The following is a 19,176-nucleotide window of genomic DNA, read 5'->3' on the forward strand; positions in this document are numbered from 1 at the left end:
CTGAGTCTCAGGAACTACATCAAAGAAAGCGGAAGAAGCTGCCTGTCCTGCTGCTAGCTATGGAGCCGGTGGAAGGGTCCCTCTTTTTTTTTTTTTTAATTTTTTTTTATTTTGGGGACACACCTGTTAGCACTCAGGGGTTACTCCTGGCAGATTCAGTGAACTATATCCATATGGGATGTTGGGGATTAAACTCAGGTTAGCCTTGTGCCAGGGAAATATCCTACCAGCACATATCACTCCAGCTCCCCAGAAGGTGCCTATTTTAACTCTGAACCCCAGAATGTGCTCAAAATTGTGCACAGAAATGATTAATTGAGGGCTGAAAAGCAGGTCATCCTTTTAGTAGTCATTTAGCCAAAAACAGCGTTTACAGCAAGCATTTCACTAGTACACAAGAAGCAAAATTGTCTTGACTTTTCTGTGTATTTGGAATTTGGTTTCCCCATGGCAATCTTAGACCACAACTATATTCCTTGCCTAGCTCATTGACCCACATACTTCTGCCCCTTTTCCCACCTCAGACACAAGAAAAATGAGTCAGGACAGTGTACAAGAGTTTATTTATTTGATATTTGAATTTAGTTCTATCATGTGGGGCCCACGTTACAAGTTTCATCTGGGTGCATTACATCTCTAACAAAAAAACAAAAAAGAAAAAGAAAATCCACAACTTTTCCATGTCATTAAATATATTCATATATAATAACCATAATATATTAGTATGCATTGGAAAGGAACATTGACCCAAACAATATGTCATGGTCACAACTAAACATTTACGATGCAGAGTGAAGAGAACTCTGGAATCCAGCAAGGAGTTAAGGGAGGATGGGAAGTGCTTTTCGGAATCAGGTGAGAAGGGAGGGCCAATGACACATGGAATGGGGACTGGCTGGGTTTGGGCAAGGGAAGGCCCCACAAGTACACACTGATACCCCTAGAATATGGTGTGACTATGACCAGGAACTCAGTGTCTGATCACTTAGTTCAGTTTAGCCACTTTCCAGTCTTCCCTGGGACGTTGGCTTCTTTTGAGTGGAGAAATCCTAGAATTGTTCCACTTCCTAAAAGAACCATTTCCCAATACCTTAGAGTCTCATTCCAGCCTAGGGGGATCCAAAGCCGTAACATTCCCAACTGTGACTTTGGAGAGAGAGTTCCAAGAATTCACAAGGGGCCTTTGGGAAACTCCCAGTCTCCTTGGCTTAGACACGAGGTGTCAAGTATCCCACCCATTTGCGGGAACCTTCAAATGCTGCCTCTCCCCCTGCCTTTTTTTTTTTTTTTTTCAGGAAGCCACAGCTTGTAGTCAAGTCCAGGGGGGGCAGCCTCCTCCACTCCAAATTTTTATGGCATTACTCTATGTCAGGAAAGCAGGCAGACACTCCACTGTCCAGGTCTCCAGACACCCCCAGCAGGTAAGAGAGGACAACAGAGGAATCTTCAAACAAAATAGCTAATCTGATATGTTCTTCTTTGAACATCTACATATAATTCTGGTTAATACACTCTTCAAATTCAAAACCTAGTTCCATTTGCATTCCTTCCTAACTGTACAAACCGGAATACCTCAATTCTTTCCACCTCCTCCTCCTAGGGAGAGGGATGAATGAGGACAAAGGGGTGTGTTGCCAAGATGGGTCATCGCTACTGAGATCGGGAGTGGTGGGTTGGGTCCAAGAGATTGAGTTGAGGGCCTGCCTTTAAGAAGCCCGACTGGAGTACATAGAGATGGGACATCTGCCCTGTGGACTGTGAGACAGCTGAAAGTGCTGGCTAGAAATCACAAGTGGTGGGCTGGGTCCAAGAGATTGGGAAGAACATTAATGGCGGCCGTCTCAGTTTGTGTCCTCACATTGACCTGGCTAACTTGACATGGTCCCTGGGAAGTGGCCTGTACAGTCAGGGGAGCCATGAGGGAGAATGAGCCTGTAGGCTGACTGAATTGAAAACAAGATGCACTCCTTGCATGGGAGGCTGACTGAGAGAGTCTTGAAGACCCATAGTCCAAGCCCTTGACTGGATATTCAGTGAGAAAGAAACCCAGTGGGAGTTAAGGTGCTGCCGTGAAGAAACCAGACTAGTAGACATAGAGACAAAACACCTGCCTCAGTGTAGTGTCTTCTAAGGACTCTGAGACAAACAGAAAAATGCTGAGAGGCCTTCCAGTTGTGAACGGTGTGAGCAAATCACTCTGGGCCTCAGGACGACTGCTGCCTGCTTAACAGTCTGCATTCAGCCTGAAGCCTGGATTCAGGGAAGATAAACAGAGTTGAAGGCAGTTATATCTTCCACCAATCTCCACAGGCGTCTCTGCCAGTTTTTCCTAAAGCGTTTCCAAACTCCCCCAGGTGGGCAAACATTCTCTCCACTCTGTTTGAGATCAGCTGAGGTAAGGCCTATGCGCCTAGAACCTGGACTGGCCTATCCCAAGTTTTCATTCTCTTCTTGGCTTGCCTCCAAAGTGACACTTTGCCCACTTTCCTCCTCCTCTTCTTCAGAATCCTTGTAATAAACAGTCAGTGTCTCAGTGGCAGCCTGCTATGGGCACAGGGGGAGCAGGTGGCAGGGTATCGCTCAAAAAGCAAGACTTGAGTCTCAACCCAGTCCTGCAAGTGAACCTGGGAACTGTCAAAGGTCCAGTGACCTTGGCTACCTGTGCTTTGCATTTCTCACTGGTAAAAGAAGGTGAAAACCCCTGTGTGATAGGATTATCACAAGCTGGGATGATATCATGTGGGTAAAGTGCCTGCACAGAACAAGTGTTTGGTCAGTGGCAGTCATGCTGTGGGCCAAAGCTGAGGTTGAAGGAAGCCAGATCACAATAGTTCCAGCTTCTTTCTTGGTGAGTCCCTTTTGAGGAGCCAAACTCCAACAGGGAAAAATGAAACCCACTTTCGAACTGATCCAGGCCTCCAATTCAATTTGCCAGAACAAGCACATGGGACCCTGGCAATGCAGATTCTAGAAGGCAGAGACCCTAGGCTGCCAGAATGAAAGACAAGGAGATCAAATGATCCCATCTGAACAAGCTACCTGCTTAGGGGCTGCATCTCTAGGAAGCCTTGGGAAATAAAACCTGACCACACGGGGCATGGGGCGGGGGCCTCCAAAAAGAGGGTAGCCCAGGTTAGACCAGGACAGCTGTAAGGAGCAGTTCTAGGGTTGAGCCGGGGAGAGAGTTGAGGGAGAGAGGCAACAGGGTCCTTGCCCTTGGGAACCAAGAAAGGCAGCGGCAGCAAAAAGTGGTCCTAGCTTTCTTGTTCTCCAAGAATTTGGCCATCCCTGCTCCTGCCTACCCCTGGCTTCCAGCAATCTGGCACTTCACTGAGCCTGCAAACTGTGTCCTGACTCAGGCAAGCCCCTTTCTCCAGGGATCCTGCCTTCGCAGCCTGCATTCCTGGCCCATTCTGGCCCTTCCCAGCTGTTGACACTGTGGATGGAGGGAGGAGCCTTGTGGGAATTGATGTCATTATACAAATAGTGTCAGTGCTCAGTCCCCCTCCCCTGGAAAATGTCATTAAAAGGGGCTAGTTCCAAGTTTCCAGAAAGGAAACTCTGGGAGGTTTTGCTTCAAAATGCCTCCTCCAGCAGGCAGCTCCAGCATGAGCCATTAACAACCCTACTTGGGCTTCTCAGGGTGTCCTTGGGCCCACCGCCCTCTGGCACGGGGCAAACCTGCACCAATCCCCACTCTCCTAATGGGTAGGGAGCAGGCACTCACAGAGGTTTCCTCGCCTCTGGCTCCACAGACTATAATCACCCACCCAAGACCCCACCCAAGGGGTTCAACTCAGCAGGTGGCAGTGGGGAGTAAAGGCTGCAGGAGGAACATTGGGCATGCTACCACCCTCACCCCAAAAGGCCTGCCAGGCACCATCAGTAGGACCCCAGTTGTTACAGCCAAAGAAGAGTCAGGGGGAAAGGTGAGGGTTTGAGTCATTCATGTTTGGGGTCCTGGTTTGGCCAGACTCAATCACCACCCGCCCCTGGCTGTGAGCCTTGAGAATTCCCAGTTCTCACGGCCACCTTCGCCATCACCAGTGACTAGCCGGGGTGGGGATTAGGGGGTCATGTGTCGGTGCCCCATCCTGTCCCCCACCACGGTGACCCCTCCGGGTCTTCAGGAGGTGCGTCTCTGCTCTGGAGGGAGCCCATGAGGTAGCTAAATTCTCATTTCTCCAGGGCCTGGTGGGCACAGCCCTGCTCCCAGCAGGTGACGAGGAGGGTGGGGCTGGGTAGGGCTGCAGGGGGAGCTGCCCGGACCCCATCCCCATCCCTCCCCACCTGGGACAGTCCTCCCGGGCCACCCTGGGGTGCCACAGCTGCCTGGCGCTAGGCCTTCTTGCACTTGCCCTTCTTCTCCCTCTGCTGGAACTTGCGCAGCCTTCGGGCCCAGGTGTCCCGCCACTGGATCACCAGGCTGCTCTTGTCAGCCACGATACCACTTTGGTCAGGTGAGTCCTCCGCATGGCCCAGCAACAGGTACTTCTTGAGGGGCTTGATTTTGGGACACTTGCAAGCGATGTCCCGAGAGCGAATCCAAAGGCTCTGGTCCCCACGGCGGATGCGACTCGTGCCCTGCTTATACACAGAGATGATGTTCACGGTAAACTTCCACCAGTCCCCAGCCTTGTCCGCCTTCAGGATGTGGATCTGGACCGCTGCAAGAAAGCACAAGTGGGTCATTACCCAGGGTCCCTTTTTGCAGGGCTAGCGCCGCACTGCCTGTCCTTGCCCTCCTCGAGGGCCCAGAACATTTCGTGGCCATGTCAAGGAGCCCCAGAGCCCCAGAGACAGGAAAGGAAATGAGTAGGTGATGGCCAAGCTGAGACTGATGCCCAAATTGCTGCAGAGAGAGAGCTGAGCCAATGGCAGTGTTTCCTAAACCTTATCCTCTGTGACTGGATAGGTTGAATGTTCCACGGTCCCCTATGAGGACAGGGGGCACTTGAACCTGTCCAATTGTTCAACTTGTCCCAGTAGAGATCAGCTCTAAGGGTCTGGAAAGGATAAGAAGAAGAAGCCATAGGAATTAATCTTTCCACTGCCTCTATGTGCCTAGAATGGCTGTTCCTCAGAGGTTTAGGGGAAGAGAGATTTGGGTTACTTCCTCTTATGACCCTCCTGCAGATTTCTAAAGGTCCCAATCACCTAGTGCTAAGCATCTGCACACACTTCCAAATACAGTCTTTGGCAATCTCAGAAAGGAATAACCGGATTTGGGGGCTCCATAAACTTCCCTCCCTCATGGCCTTTTCAAACCCACTGGGTCCAACTTCCCTTCTTCCCAATTCTCTCCTAGCAATTTCCCCCTAAGTGCCAGGGAAAAGCAAACTTGCACCGAGTCAAGCCCCAGGATGGCTTTTGGTGTTTCTGATTCAGTAGATTTGGATCAATTCAGTAGAATTAGTGTCCCCACTTAAAGTTAACAAATGATATTTCTGTTGAATTTTAAGAGTTGTTCTTCTTTTTTATAATTAAAACTCAACTACAAACATGTTTGTAATCATGGTGTTTAAATAAAGATATTTTTTTTAAAAAAATAGTTGTTCTTAAAATAAGGGGGGGCAGGGAGCCTTGCTAAATTATTCATGAAATACTGGTTTGTACAAAGTCAAAATTTTCCTTACTATACAACCCTTTGGCACCTTTACTATGTGCATTTTTGGTTTCCCAAACTCTACTGATTGTAGAATCCTTTGGCTGGAGCATCAGTAGCTAAAGTTACCAGATCTTCACAGGGTCAACCCAGGAACTCAGCCTAGCCTGGCTTCCGTGTTGGCTCTTCTTAAGCATCCTGGGGTGCACAATGCCACATTCCCTCCTAGGGCCTCCCTACTTTCCACCTGTGCCCACTCTTGGCCCGGAATGACGAGGAAAACAAGGAGTGGCTGAATCCAAGGGAGAGCCAGATGCCATCCCACTCATGTTTCTGGGGTGAGAAAAGTGGCAGATTTTCCCATATTTTCATGTTAGTTGTTCTTGGATATCCTGAACTTTGCACTTCCATCTGAGGGCTCCAAGAATGGCTGCTATGGAAACGGTTTCCATGTTTGTGTCACTAAGGGACTCCAACACAGAGTGTGAACTCTGAGGGTGGCCCTCTGGCCAGGAGAAGTGGCGAGCCCATGTGTGTTTGACTGTGCAGCCTGAAGTCGTCGTGGCAACTAAGTGCCCCTCCACTTAGCAACAGGGGAACCATCGTTGGCATCCCTCAGAGCCCCAGTTTCCTCTCGTCAGGACAGAGCAGAATACACAATAAACCTCCCTCCAGAACCACTGATTCCCAGCCTGGGACTACAAAGCCCTGGGCTAGCCACACTGTGTCCCTTACAATCCCCTTCCTGCTGGAGAGCACAAGGTGGTTTGGCGAAGCCATAGCAGAAGTTTCCTCTGATTTAGACCCCTGGAGAGAGCTGCTTTGATCAGAGATATTTAGCATCTCTGGGCCTAGCTATGGGCTGAGCTGAGTCTTCTAATTATCCCAAATCCATATGCGAAAGTTTTGTCCCCACTAGTATCACAGCACATGACAGAGTTTGGAGACAGGGTCGTTAAAGGGGTGATTAACAAGAGATTACTGGAGTCACCCCTACTCTGGTAGGACTCAGAGAGGTATTAGGACATAGACGTGTACGCACATAGATAATAACCATCTACAAGCCAATGAGAGGGCTCAGAAACCAGCTCTGCTGACTTAAATGTTGAACTTTCAATATTTAGACCCACGAGACAACATACTTCTATTGTTTAACACCCCACTTCCAAGTCTTACGACTTGCTTATCACCACCCCAACAATGGATTTAGGGAGTCTGGATACAGGTTTATCTCGGGTCAGATGAGATTTTTTTTTTTCCTCCTCTGCTGAGGAGCCATGCAGAATAAAACCAGACTTTGAACTGCCCTCCAGATCCCCAAGGCCACTTTTACTCCCTAGAGTTTGGGCTTCTTCGTGTACCTCCACTCAAGGAATTCTCTGGATCACTAGCTAGGCAGATGGAGCATCTGAAACAGCCCCCTGATGAGGCCAAGACTCTGCCAGCCTAGGCCTGCTTAACAACTGAGGACACAAACCTGGACATAACTTGGACACAACCCTAATACCATGCTGCCCTGGAGAATTCAGGAACCTTGTTTAGAAAACACCAAACTTGTCCTCCTTCCACCCCAAACTCTCCCGGACTGTTCCACAGGCCCTCAAGTGGGACAGCATAAGCCTGGGGGCAGGGGCAGAGAGGGTAGTGGTAGAATTGATGTGATTATGCTGGGGAAAAATCCACATTTCCGTTGCTCTTGGCAACGCCTCTACATATTACGCAGCCCACCAAGTATGAGCAGCACATGGAGCACACAGGCCAAGTCCTCACATCTGAAAATATTCACGGGCACTGAAATGGCGACCTCCGACAGATCTGGTCTATGCTCTCAGAGCACACGAATGCAGCATGTTGTCTGGCTGTTACCGCCTCAGAGGTCCGTGCTGGCAGACAGACAGGAATAACTGGGGTTCCTGGGGGCCCAGGCATCACCTAGACAGGGGCTAAACATAGTGGCCATGGGTAATTCTGCACATATGAGAGAACCACAACAGGCCCTTGACACATTCATTCTGAACCAATCGGCTTTGGGAACCTGAGCTCCAGCCCCCTTGCACTGATGTCTTAAACTGACCTCATCGGGCTGGAATGTAGGCACAGGCAGGGATCCCCCAAGCAGCTTTCATAAGTGAAAGGAAACCTCAAAGAGGAAGACCATGGTTTCAGAGCAGGCAGGGAAAGGTAGGCCGAGTCTCTTGGCCTGCATGAAGAAAGAAGGTCCTAGCACCAACCAGACTGGTTGACTAAAGCAAAGGTGGCAAGCAGAAGCCAGCAGGGTAGACCCCCTTATTCCCAGATTCTGCCCCATTGGCCTGTCTCTGAACAAGTAGCTTCATCTCAGGGCTATCCTATGGAAAACTGAGAGTTCAGGAATTTCAGCAGTGGAGAATGATAATTTCCTGGTGAACAAGGATGGATGGATGACTTAGCCCGACTGAACTGTAACACCCAGGGGTCTCCAGCAAGCTTCAAAGGAAGAGCTAGGGGAGGATTTCTTGGGCTCCATGCCACAGAGGGTCTTGGGCTGCAGAACTTCTCTTTTTTCTAAGCATTAAGCAAAATGAACCAGTAGCCTTCAGCCTGCCCCCCGTCCCCAAATCAGAAGCCAATTTCTAGCTTCCCAGAAAGATGCCAAAGAGTTTTCTAAGCAAGCAGACCAAGGCCCCTAGAACCCACCCCTGCCACTCTCACTGACAGAAGCCTGCAACTCTGGAGGGCTGCCCATGACTTCTGCAGCAAGAAAAGGTCTGAGGGCCAAATCAGCATGAACAACTAACTTGTCAGCTGGTGCCAGCTAAATGCAGAAGACTAGGAGGTAGGTCCATGCAGGGTAGGTACCAGGGCTTCTACTGAACGCCCTCTCAGTCACTATCTGCCATATCCCAGCTCCTTCCCTTGGAGTAGGCTGCTGTCCATGCTTCTTGGAAGCCTCAAACTAAGTTTTCGATGCTAGGAAATAATCTGGTGACTGAAAATTTAGGAAGTGCCAGTGCTTGAACTACTTCACAGAGATGGCCTCATGGTGGGTCTGTTCTCTGTCCAGAGTCCTTTTTTATTCAAAGCCCTCCCTTCGTGGCACCAGCTATGGACCCTAGGACTGGCACTGCCATCACTGAATAAGAGATGCTCTCTGGTGCTGGCTTGTAGGTTGAAGGGATCCTGCTATGATCAGAGCTCCTACCGAAGACAAATTCTCAGAACCTGCTTGCTTCTTATCCCTCTGCTGCTCAGCATGAGACAAATAACATGCTTACTCTGGGCTGGCCTCTACTCCCAGTAAGCCTGACTGCAGGGCCTTTTCTGCAGGTAGTCTTTATGCCCTCTTGGATTTATGACCTGCCGGGGTTTGGGGGACTAGGCTCTGCCCCATAATGGACGCTGAGAGACTTGGGTGGTCGGCCTCTGACCTCCCTAGATCCAACCACACTTTTCTGCTGGGCCAGACCAGCTCAGAAAGGTTTGTCACCCATGTGCCTCAGAGATAGCGAGGAGGACAAATAGCAGTAAGTAGGACATATAAGCCATTAAGATCACAGAACCCCATAAATCTCCTGCCACCAAAAGTGTGTCAAGGGTTGCAGTTGCTTTCATAAAATGCACCTCTGACCACATGGTCCCCAGACCCTTGTGAAGGTAAGGAACTGGAGAGCAGAGCCAAGTCTTTTCATAGGGAAGCAAGGCTGCTGCCAAGGGAGAGTTGAGAGCAAACAAGTGGGGCCACGCAAGTAAGCATACCCGAGGAGAGTTGTCAGAATTACCTAAGCCCAGTTCTCTTTAAATGAGGTTCAGGGTTAGAAGCTCACTCAAGCCAGTCCCAGCCCCCTACCACAGACACCATCTGAAAAACTGAGGCATCTTGGGGTTTCCATACTGATCCCGCCAAATACTGCCCCAGGCCTTGAGTAAGGTAGAGGAGAGATACTCCACTTAGGACTGGGCAAAGGATTTCTCTTATTAGCTCAACTAAAGCAGTATTGGTGCCATTCTTTCTCTACAAGAACCATAGCTAGGTGAAAGCTAGCTGTCTTCAGGTGCCATAACTTAAATATTTTTTTTATTTTTGGGCCACACCCATTTGAGGCTCAGGGGTTACTCCTGGCTATGCACTCAGAAATCTCTCCTGGCTTGGGGGGACCATATGGGATGCCGGGGAATCGAACCGCGATCCATCCTATCTATGCTAGCCCTTGCAAGGCAGACACCTTACCTCTAGCGCCACCTCTCAGGCCCCAGAACTTAAAGCTTAGGAGGGGAAAGGGATCAGGGTGTCTGGAGTAGGCTGATTGCCTGGGAATCCTGAATAAAGAGACACTGAGAGATGGGAAGCAGAGAGTGAAGCCTAGATAAAGTCATCAATTCCACTGCCTGGTGAATGGGATGGCCTTCCCTCTCCTTACATCTCCAGCTCAAAATCTAGGGGATCTTGGGAAGCTGCTACAGCACTTTGCCAAAGGCTCAGGCAGGAGGGAGACCTGGATTTTTCTGGAAATAAAAAAAAAAAAAAGAGACCAAGGGAAGAGGGAAGAACTCTACTACCAGAGGAAAGCCTCATACTGCATTCTTATCCTGTCAGGAGCCCACAGCTTAGCCCATCCAACCCTGGTGAATGTACCATGCCCGACATTTACTCCAATACTGCCAGATATCACCTTGGAGGATGGCCAAGACTTCTTCCATAGACAGCTCTTCACAGCTTCACAAGATGTGCCACCTTCCAGTCTCTCAAACCTAAACTGCCTCACCCCCAGGAGTAATGATGAAAGTGAGACCTGTATGCTGTGCCACTGAGGACTACCCAGCTAGGAAGATTGAGGAGTGAATGGCCCAAGACAGGTGCCCACAATATGCATGGGACCCCATTCTCTGAGGGAGGAAGGTTGAGAGAGTCAGTCTCCCATGATATGGTCTTAGCTTTCATATCTCTTCACCCTACAAATTTTTCCAGACTCCGCCACAAAGCACCATAGAAATATTAGGGCATGCCTTGATTCAATGTCATTATGTACTTAAAATTTTACTCTAAATGATTTGTAATCCACTTTGGTCAAAATAAAAATTATTTAAAAAAAAAAGAAATATTAGGGCATAGAGTGCTTGTGGTTGCCCTTACCACATTTTACCTTCTACAAAAGGCTCCATCTCATTAAAAAGCCTATTCACATCTTACTAGCAAGTTTCTTCACACACAAGAAAGTTGTGTGTGTGTCTGTCTGTCTGTCTGTTTGTAATTTAAGAATGTCTACACAAGAAGTCCTGAAGAAGGGCCAGTCCATGGAATTATAGAATGGTAACCAAGGCACAAAAGTCAGACCAAAGCCTCCAAACCCATCTGGGTAAAGTCACAGCCTTGGGAACCAGTCTTCAGGGGACTGTGTTAGTCATAGTCACTTAAAAATAGGGAATACTCTAGTGGCTGGAGAGATAATACAGCAAATAGATGTCTGCCTTGCATGTAGCCAACCTGGATTCAACCCCTGGTATACTCTGAGTCAGCCAGGAGTGATTTCTGTGCAGAATGAGAAGTAACCACCAGATGTGGCCCCAAAGTCAGTTTTAAAAAAGGGAGGATGTTCCATAAGAGGATAGACAAATGTATCAAGTTGAATTAAAAAATATCAGACAGGAAGAAACTCTAGGGATGAAAGGATGAAGGCCAGGAATGCCCAGAACCCCAAGGATGGCCTCTTTGGTGGTTCCTGCTCTTCAGTTGGCTTGGAGGGCCAGAGATGGGAGGCCAGACTCTTTGTCCTTTCTGTTGGGGTAAGCAGTCACTGTGCCTAGAAACTAAAGTTACCCACCCACCCTCAGCCAGAAGCCTTCAATATTGTGTGGCAACTCCAGGGCCTTTTCTGTTGAGTTAACATCAGGGACTCCCTGGTCCTTCCTGCCCAATCTAATGGTCACCCACATTCTGTGATTTCACACTAACTCATTTGAAACCACTTCTACATCTGGCTTCCATATGTAGCTAACACTTGTGGGTAGGGGGGCACATCTGGCTGGGGTAAAAGGAGGATCCCTTGAAGACCAATGATCTATCCCCCACCCTGAGAAGGGAGTCTGAGCCTCTGAAACCATGTGTTACTGTCCAGTCATCAAAAAGTTCCAGGAGTGAAACTAATGCTCAAAGGATGAAAGGTGAGGGCTAATCAATGACCTGACTCCCCAAAGAGGCCCTCCCATTGGGGAATAGTCCCTAGAGTGCTTACCTAACATCAATCAGTACCTGTTGTTATCCCTTTCCCAATTCCACATGCTAATATCACCTGAACGGTCAGACCCAGCCACAGCTGGGAGGGGTCTGTGGTTAAGAATAAAGATGTTTTCTGTGGGGAGAGAAAGATGTGAAAGAGCAGGAAGGGAGAGAGACAAAGGAGCAAGGCATCATGAAGGGCAGTTGAAAGAGGCTGCATGAAAATCTTAGCTTGGAAGCCATGTGGAGAAATGCATATGGCAGTTAGGGCCATGTAGTAAAGCTGGCTATCTCCTGAAATTTCATCTGACTGTGAATCTCTCCACCATTATGCTGCAACCTTCAGACCCTCCAGCCTAAGGGCTACAGGTGCCATGCAAGAAAGGCCTCATCCCCACACTAGGACTCTATATTTTATATTAATCCAACAACTCCTGGCCACAAGTTTCTAAGCCTTAGGTCATTGTAGGTGTAGAAGCCATGTATGCAAGTTTAAGGGAACAGATCCTGATTGGGAGCTAGGGTGTGAAGAATGGGGAAAGGTTGTCTTCACTGAGGGCCCCCCACCAATCTTGAGAGTTCTGAGATTCCCCACACTGCTCCAGAAACTCTGGTTTCTATCTGAACATCTATGGCACTACAAGGGCTGAGGCCCATGTGCTATTCCTCCTAGTTCCACATCCATTCAATCAAGCCTGGTGATAGGACGGCTATGCCAACCCAAGTTCATACCAACACCACTGCGTCCATCATGTCCACAAATATGTCCTTGGCTCTTGAGGCATGAAGAAGTGTGTCTTCTAAGGACTTGTCTCTCTGTGTTAGCCCAGGGAGAAAGTTTTCAGGTCTTTATGTAAGCCTGGTCTTAAGCATGTGATTCCTCCTGGAGATTTCTCTTTCCATCAATAGACCCTTCCCTCGTGCATTCATGAGGATTCGGTGAGAACATGTAGGGTCCAGCAGGAAAGAGGTTAGTTATGAGTGAGAGTTTCTTCTCTCATTCTGTACTGTCCCACAAGGGCCAGGGAACACAGGTCTATGTCAATGAACATCTGGATTCCTGTGAGGCGCCCAGGTCCCCATCTGCTGACAGCCTTTGAGAGTACATATACAGCTCCTCCCTACCAATATCATACGTTCCCCCTGCATTTGACCTTCTGAAATAAACCTTGTCTACACCGTAGAAAAATCATCCCGTGAAAAGCATTTTGACTTTCCATCAGGTGATGCCAAGATGTCTTTCAACAAAAGGGGTGAATAATAAACATTTCTGGGAATGAATACTTTTTCCAAGTATTGGCAAAAGTGAGATGATCTCACCTTTCAGAATATGAACTGTCTCCCCCACTTCTAAATTTCAAAGAGAAGAGAAGAAGCAGGCAGCGGCACCCATGCCCCCAGAGGTGCCTGGTATCAAGATGAGTAGGAATGGTTCTTGATGGGTCAGAGTGATTTCTGTATAAAACCTGGCTGGCTGCAGAGACACAACCAACTTTATCTCATCTTCTCTGGTCCTCATCCTCAGCACCCTAAGACTTCTGGATGCTTCTCCTCCTTTGTCCCTAACCTGCTTTTATTTCATTCCTCCAAAAATTCTCCCGCCCTTTCTCTTCTGCAAGATGTGACATATACTGTTTATTTCTTCGTAGGCCAGACCCAACCACAGATCCACTTTCTATGTAGTCATGTGTGTCTGTTCTGTGTGGATCAATCCTGGGTTGTCTCCATATCTGTAAGCTCAACAGTCAGCCCAAGAGAAGGAACATTGTCATTACTTATATAGAACCGGAGCCAGGGAAAGTCAGGTGTGAGATGCTAGGACTTCTTAAGATGTAAGTAGTACTTTGAACATGTCTGCATATGTATATACAGGTATGTGTGAGTGGTATGTGGCTGGCATGCAGACAAGGCTGTGTGTGGTACCTATGCACAGCACCTGTATCAGATGGAGAGTTTCAAATATGAAGAGGAAGTGAGGACCACAGTGAAACCCTCGAAGGAGAAAGAAGAAAGAAGGGGAAGAAGAGAGGGAGGCCAAGCAGGGTGGGTGGGGGACCACGACTATGCTGACTTGAGCGGTCATTGAGGACTGGGCTGGATGCCTGGAAAGAGGGTTTTGGCAGAGAACTGGAATACAGGAAAGTCTAGGAGAGGCCTGCAAGACTGCCCTGAGACCTTTGCTAGGCTGCCGTCAAATGGTCCAACAAATTTTTTCTATAAGATGACTCAACTATGGGTTCTGGATTTAGCCATATGGATAACACTCTCTAGAGCTGCCAGATCTAGCAGGAGTGCTTTTTTTGCCTCCTGGAGCTACCCATCACCTCATTGCGATGGCATATATACATATATACCTTTGCAAAAATGTGCTCATTCACAAGCTTACATGCACATGCTCTCATAACACTCTGAACACATACATTTGCTCACACAGACACACATTGGTCAACTGAACAAAGGGTCCCTCAGGAAGAGGGTTTCCTGAGAAACTGTCTGGAATTTGTAATATGCTTGAAATGTGTAAGTTGTAATATGCTTGATACTTACAAAAAATTGCCCACTCAACAACCCAGGATGCTTTTCATAGCACTTTTTGTTTTCTGCATTTTTTTAAATTTAATCAAAGTGGATTACATATCTTTCACAGTAATATTTTAGGCACATAGTGATATCGAATCAGGGGCATTCCCACCACCAATGTTGTCCTCCCTCCACCCCTGTTCCCAGCATGCATCTCATATCCCCCTTTTCTTACCCCCCAGGTTGCTAGTATAAGTGGTCCTCTCTGTGTCTAGTATGTTGTAAATTGGGTATCCATTCTGCTGTCATTGGCTTTGGCTTTGGTGTTTAAGTTTGATCATTTTTTAATTTATACTTAATATTCATATGACTGTTTGGTCTTGGTACCCTCCATTATTTCCCCCTCCATTTGTGGGGTGAAACAAGATGGTTCAAGCACTTTTACAAGCCATTTGCAAGATCAAGGAGATTCCCCTATAGGGCATATGACTGGCATTAGCATTGAGCCCAGTTACTAGGAGGGTGGGGTCTGGAGTGGTTCCTAATAGCCATGTCTCATTAAAAAAACATCAAATGCCCCTGAACTTATCTCCATAAGACAAGAGAACCAGGTTGAGGCTGGAGACCTCTTCCAAGGGAAAATAGGAAGACAAAAAGGAATTTGTGTTCCATGGCCCCATTCCCCAAGGGAATGGAAGGGCCACTGTACCTCTCAAAGGGTTTTGTGGAAAGGAAAATGTTGTGGAATTGTACCCAATTCTTTCTTGTTCTACTTGGTGCCCAGCCCCACCACACACAGAGCAGACTCAGCTTCCCAGAGCCAACCCCCAGGTCATTCCTTATATCCACCCTCTCTCTGTCTTTGACTTTCAGGCCATGGCCACTGACTACTGGCAGGTCTGTGTTCAAATCTGTATTCTCCAAGTGCTCAGACTCTCCCAAGTGAGCCATGAAGGAGGATGAAGGTCTGGGGCCTGATCTTCACTAGCAAACGCCAGGTTCTAATGTGTAACCCTTCCCCCATCTTGGTTCTCCAACCTCTTCTGTTGGTATGTAAAAGCCCACCTGGATTACAGGGACATTCCCCAGGGTGGGACTCTAATTCTGGTTCTGAGAGAGAGAGAGAGAGAGAGAGAAAGAGAGAGAGAGAGAAAGAGAGAGAGAGAGAGAACACATGATTTAGGCAGCACAAGGCAGTGAAAGCACATGGCAGAGAAAGGCTGTGAGGAATAGAATGAGTTGACTCCAAAGAATATCTTTTCTAACTGCTGTGCATTATTTCTCTGCCACTATCCTGCTTCATCAGACCTGTCGGTCTAAGGGGTTAGAAACACAGTGCCTAAGGTGGTCTCACCCAACTTGTGGACTTTTAATTTTTTTTTAATTTTTATTTGACACTAAGGAAAAAACAGTTTCCTAACTGGCTCTCTGCGGAGCATCAGAAAGCAGGGGTATTGAGTCTCTCACATGGACCTCCAGGGCCTGGCTTGCTCTAATAGTTTCACCTATTCCCACATGTCCAGGCGAATTCCCACATGTCCAGGCGAATTCCCACATGTCCAGGCGAGCACACTACCTCCTCATTCTCCTCCTCATTCCCAATTCTACCTCAGTGGTGGGTAGACATTTCTAACTTAACCTTAACTCCAGAGGTTGGGTGTTGGGTTACTGATCCTACCCTAATCAATAATTGTACTCCACCCTAGGCTGTGTCTGGTGAAGGGATATTGAACTATTTCCTATTTGCTATTCTTCTCCCATCCTAGAGTGGGACCTGATTCTTGTCAATAAAAGCAGAGGTCTGAGGAAGGCAGAGGCTCCTTCTTTGGTCTTCTTCCATTGAGCTGAGTTCCATCTTAGGAAAAGAAAGCTTGGGTGGTTGAATACCTTGCTTGAGCACTGGGTTTCCTGAACCTGTTCTTGTACCTCTTCACTGTGTGGATTATTACCTGCGTTGACGTTTGCTTCCAGGCCTGCGTCTCACCAGACCCTCATTTTGAAGCCATTGGCTCCACCAACAGATGCTTCACTAAAAGTTGAGTTCAACAGAAAATAAGGTTCTCAGATCTTGATTGGATACAAGACTTGACACAGAGTCTTCAGCTGCTCCTGTAGCTGCTTCCCTAACCATTCCCCACAGCCTATAACTTGACCCTACTGAGAGCAGGGGAGGTCTGCAATACCCTCCCCAGAAGCCTCTTTATCTTGCCCGAAAAGAATAGCCTAGATTCTGAATTAGGCTAGGGGTACTTCCTTACTCAAGAGTACTAGGGATAGTCCCTGAGAATAAAACCCCCAGAGGTCTTTGGGAATTGGGAAGGAGGTGATAATATCAGCCCCAGGAAAACAGGCCATGGAGGTCTGTTAATATGACATAAAAACTCATGGTACCGAAAGGGAAGAGAGAGTTCAATCGGCTGAGCACAGGTGGCTCCATAAGGTCCCCTGAACACCACAGAGAGTGACAAAGTGCCATCAGGAGTCATCTCCAAAGCAAATAATTGTCATTAAAAATAAAAAGCAAGACTGAGAGTAGAATAGCTCTAGATCTCAGCACTACCTGTGGAGGCATTGTATTTCTTTCCTTTATCTGTTACCCTTTGAGTCTTTTTACCAGCATAAATGTGGACAACTGGACCATGCACCTGAGGGCAGGAGCTCGAGTGGGGGGATTTCCTCACCCCATTTTGCCATAGTGGCAAAGTAGGTATAGTGCCATAGTAGGCCCAGTGGCTATGGAAAGAGCAGGAGATAGGGATAGGGGCGGGTAAATCATCTCATTGGCTGAGCCCAAAGTCAAAGATAATCCATGACCTGTGGAGACTGAAGTCCCATCTTTGACTCCAATCAGGGAGGACTGGGGTAAAAGTTCTGGATAATAAGGTCTCTTCTGATTTTTTTCCAGGGCGGGATTCAGAACATAAAAACCGGCCGGCAGACTGCTGCAGAAGCTGGATTCCCTGCTTGGGACATCAGGCGGGGAAAAGACACGAATCTAAGCCTGCGCAGAGGGGCCCAACTGTGAGTGTGAACTGTAAATATCTGTCTACTGTCCTCTTGTGTGAAACTCTTGGGAGTGGGGCAAAAGAGGCTCCATCAGAGCACGGCCGCTCCGCTTCGCTACGCGGCCGTGCGCTCCTTCTAAGAAAAGAACACCATTGCAACAAGAAGGAAAAATCACAATAAGAACTGTGCTATATCAGAGAAGCAAGCATTTCTCTCTGGACTGTCTTCTTTGTTGCATGCTCGGGCCTAAGATTTGACCCAGTGTGAGGCTTCATCCACGGAGGACTCCCCTCCCTTAGAGGCAAGTCAGCCCATCCAGAAAGGGAGGAGCCAGAGGAGTGTGCTGCCTACATCATATAGACAATGAATACCACCACAACACGTAGAAAAACCCACAATACAAGTGTGACAATGGGGAAACAACGCAGGCCAGCATCAGACATAGAGAATGAAGATGACAATTCTGAGGACCAGATAATGACTGAACAACTAATCAACCTCTCAGATAAGGACTTTAGACTAGCAATATGGAAGGTGCTCAACAGACTCCAAGAAACCATGGATCGAGTTGAACAGAACACTAATAAGAACCAAGAAAATATGAAGGCAGAAATGACAAAACTCCAAACTGAAATAACATGTCAACTAACAGGACTGAAAAAGTCAGTAAACGAAGTGAATGACAAAATGGATAAGCTCTGGGACAGGGTATCAGAAGCTGAGAATAGACTTGGTGCTGTGGAAGATGAGATACATAACAATTCCATACAGCAGGAGAGATTGGACAAAAAACTTAAAGCAAATGAGCAAAATTAGTCAAAGAATGGGAACAGACGAAAATAGAAGTCTATGATAAGATCAACAGAAACAACTTAAGAATCATTGGCGTCCCAGAGACCCAGGAAGAAAATTCCCAGGAAGAATCAATGGTCAAGAACATCATTAAAGAGAAACTTCCAGAGCTAAAGAATATAGGTGATCAAATCCTGCATGCTCGAAGAGTACCAACCAAAAGAGACCCCAGAAAAACCACCCCAAGACACATCCTAGTCACAATGACAAATCCCACAGATAGAGACAGAATTCTGAAAACAGCAAGATCAAAAGGGGAAATTACACTCAAGCAAGCATCCTTGAGATTTACAGCAGACCTGTCACCAGAAACACTCAATGCCAGAAAGCAGTGGTGGGATATTGTGACAAGACTGAATGAAATGAATGCTTCACCCAGAATACTATACCCAGCAAAACTCACTTTCCAGTTTGACGGAAGAATACATGGTTTCACTGACAAAAAGCAGCTCAGAAACTTTACAGACACAAAACCAGTCTTAAAAGAAAAACTGAAAGACCTAATTTAAGACAAGACTAACCAAAAGACACCAAATTTCGATATAAAGATGGCATTAAATTCCAGGACAATTCAGGAAGGTTGTAAGGGACAAAGATGGACATTTTATATTAATCAAGGGGTATATAGAGCAGGAAGAATTCACTCTCCTAAACATATACGCACCAAATGAGGGGCCAGCAAAATATTTAATACAACTGTTGACAAATCTGAAAAATAATATCAATAACAACACAATAATTGTGGGGGACCTTAACACGGCTTTGTCAACACTGGATAGGTCAACCAGACTGAAACCCAACAAGAATATACTAGACCTGAGGAGAGAAATGGAAGAAAGAGGCCTAGTGGATATATATAGGACACTCCACCCCCAGAAACCTGGATACACATTCTTCTCCAATGTACATGGGACATTCTCCAGGATAGACTACATGCTGGCACATAAAACATATCTCCATAATATCAAGAGGATAGAAATTTTGCAGACTACCTTTGCTG

At 47.3% G+C, this 19,176-nt stretch overlaps 1 protein-coding gene across 1 annotated transcript in view; it reads right to left on the minus strand.

Annotated features, from left to right (window-relative positions):
* Nucleotides 1-3,687: 3,687 nt before the first annotated feature.
* NTN1 (netrin 1) overlaps nucleotides 3,688-19,176 on the minus strand; it is a 227,736-nt gene continuing 212,247 nt past the window's right edge. Inside the window, exon 6 of the mRNA XM_049766281.1 lies at nucleotides 3,688-4,667. Coding sequence (XP_049622238.1) covers nucleotides 4,339-4,667 — 329 coding nt within the window. The 3' untranslated portion in view covers nucleotides 3,688-4,338. The remainder of the gene's footprint in view (nucleotides 4,668-19,176) is intronic.

Source organism: Suncus etruscus, chromosome 20, assembly GCF_024139225.1.
Source record: "Suncus etruscus isolate mSunEtr1 chromosome 20, mSunEtr1.pri.cur, whole genome shotgun sequence".
NCBI lineage: Eukaryota > Metazoa > Chordata > Mammalia > Eulipotyphla > Soricidae > Suncus > Suncus etruscus.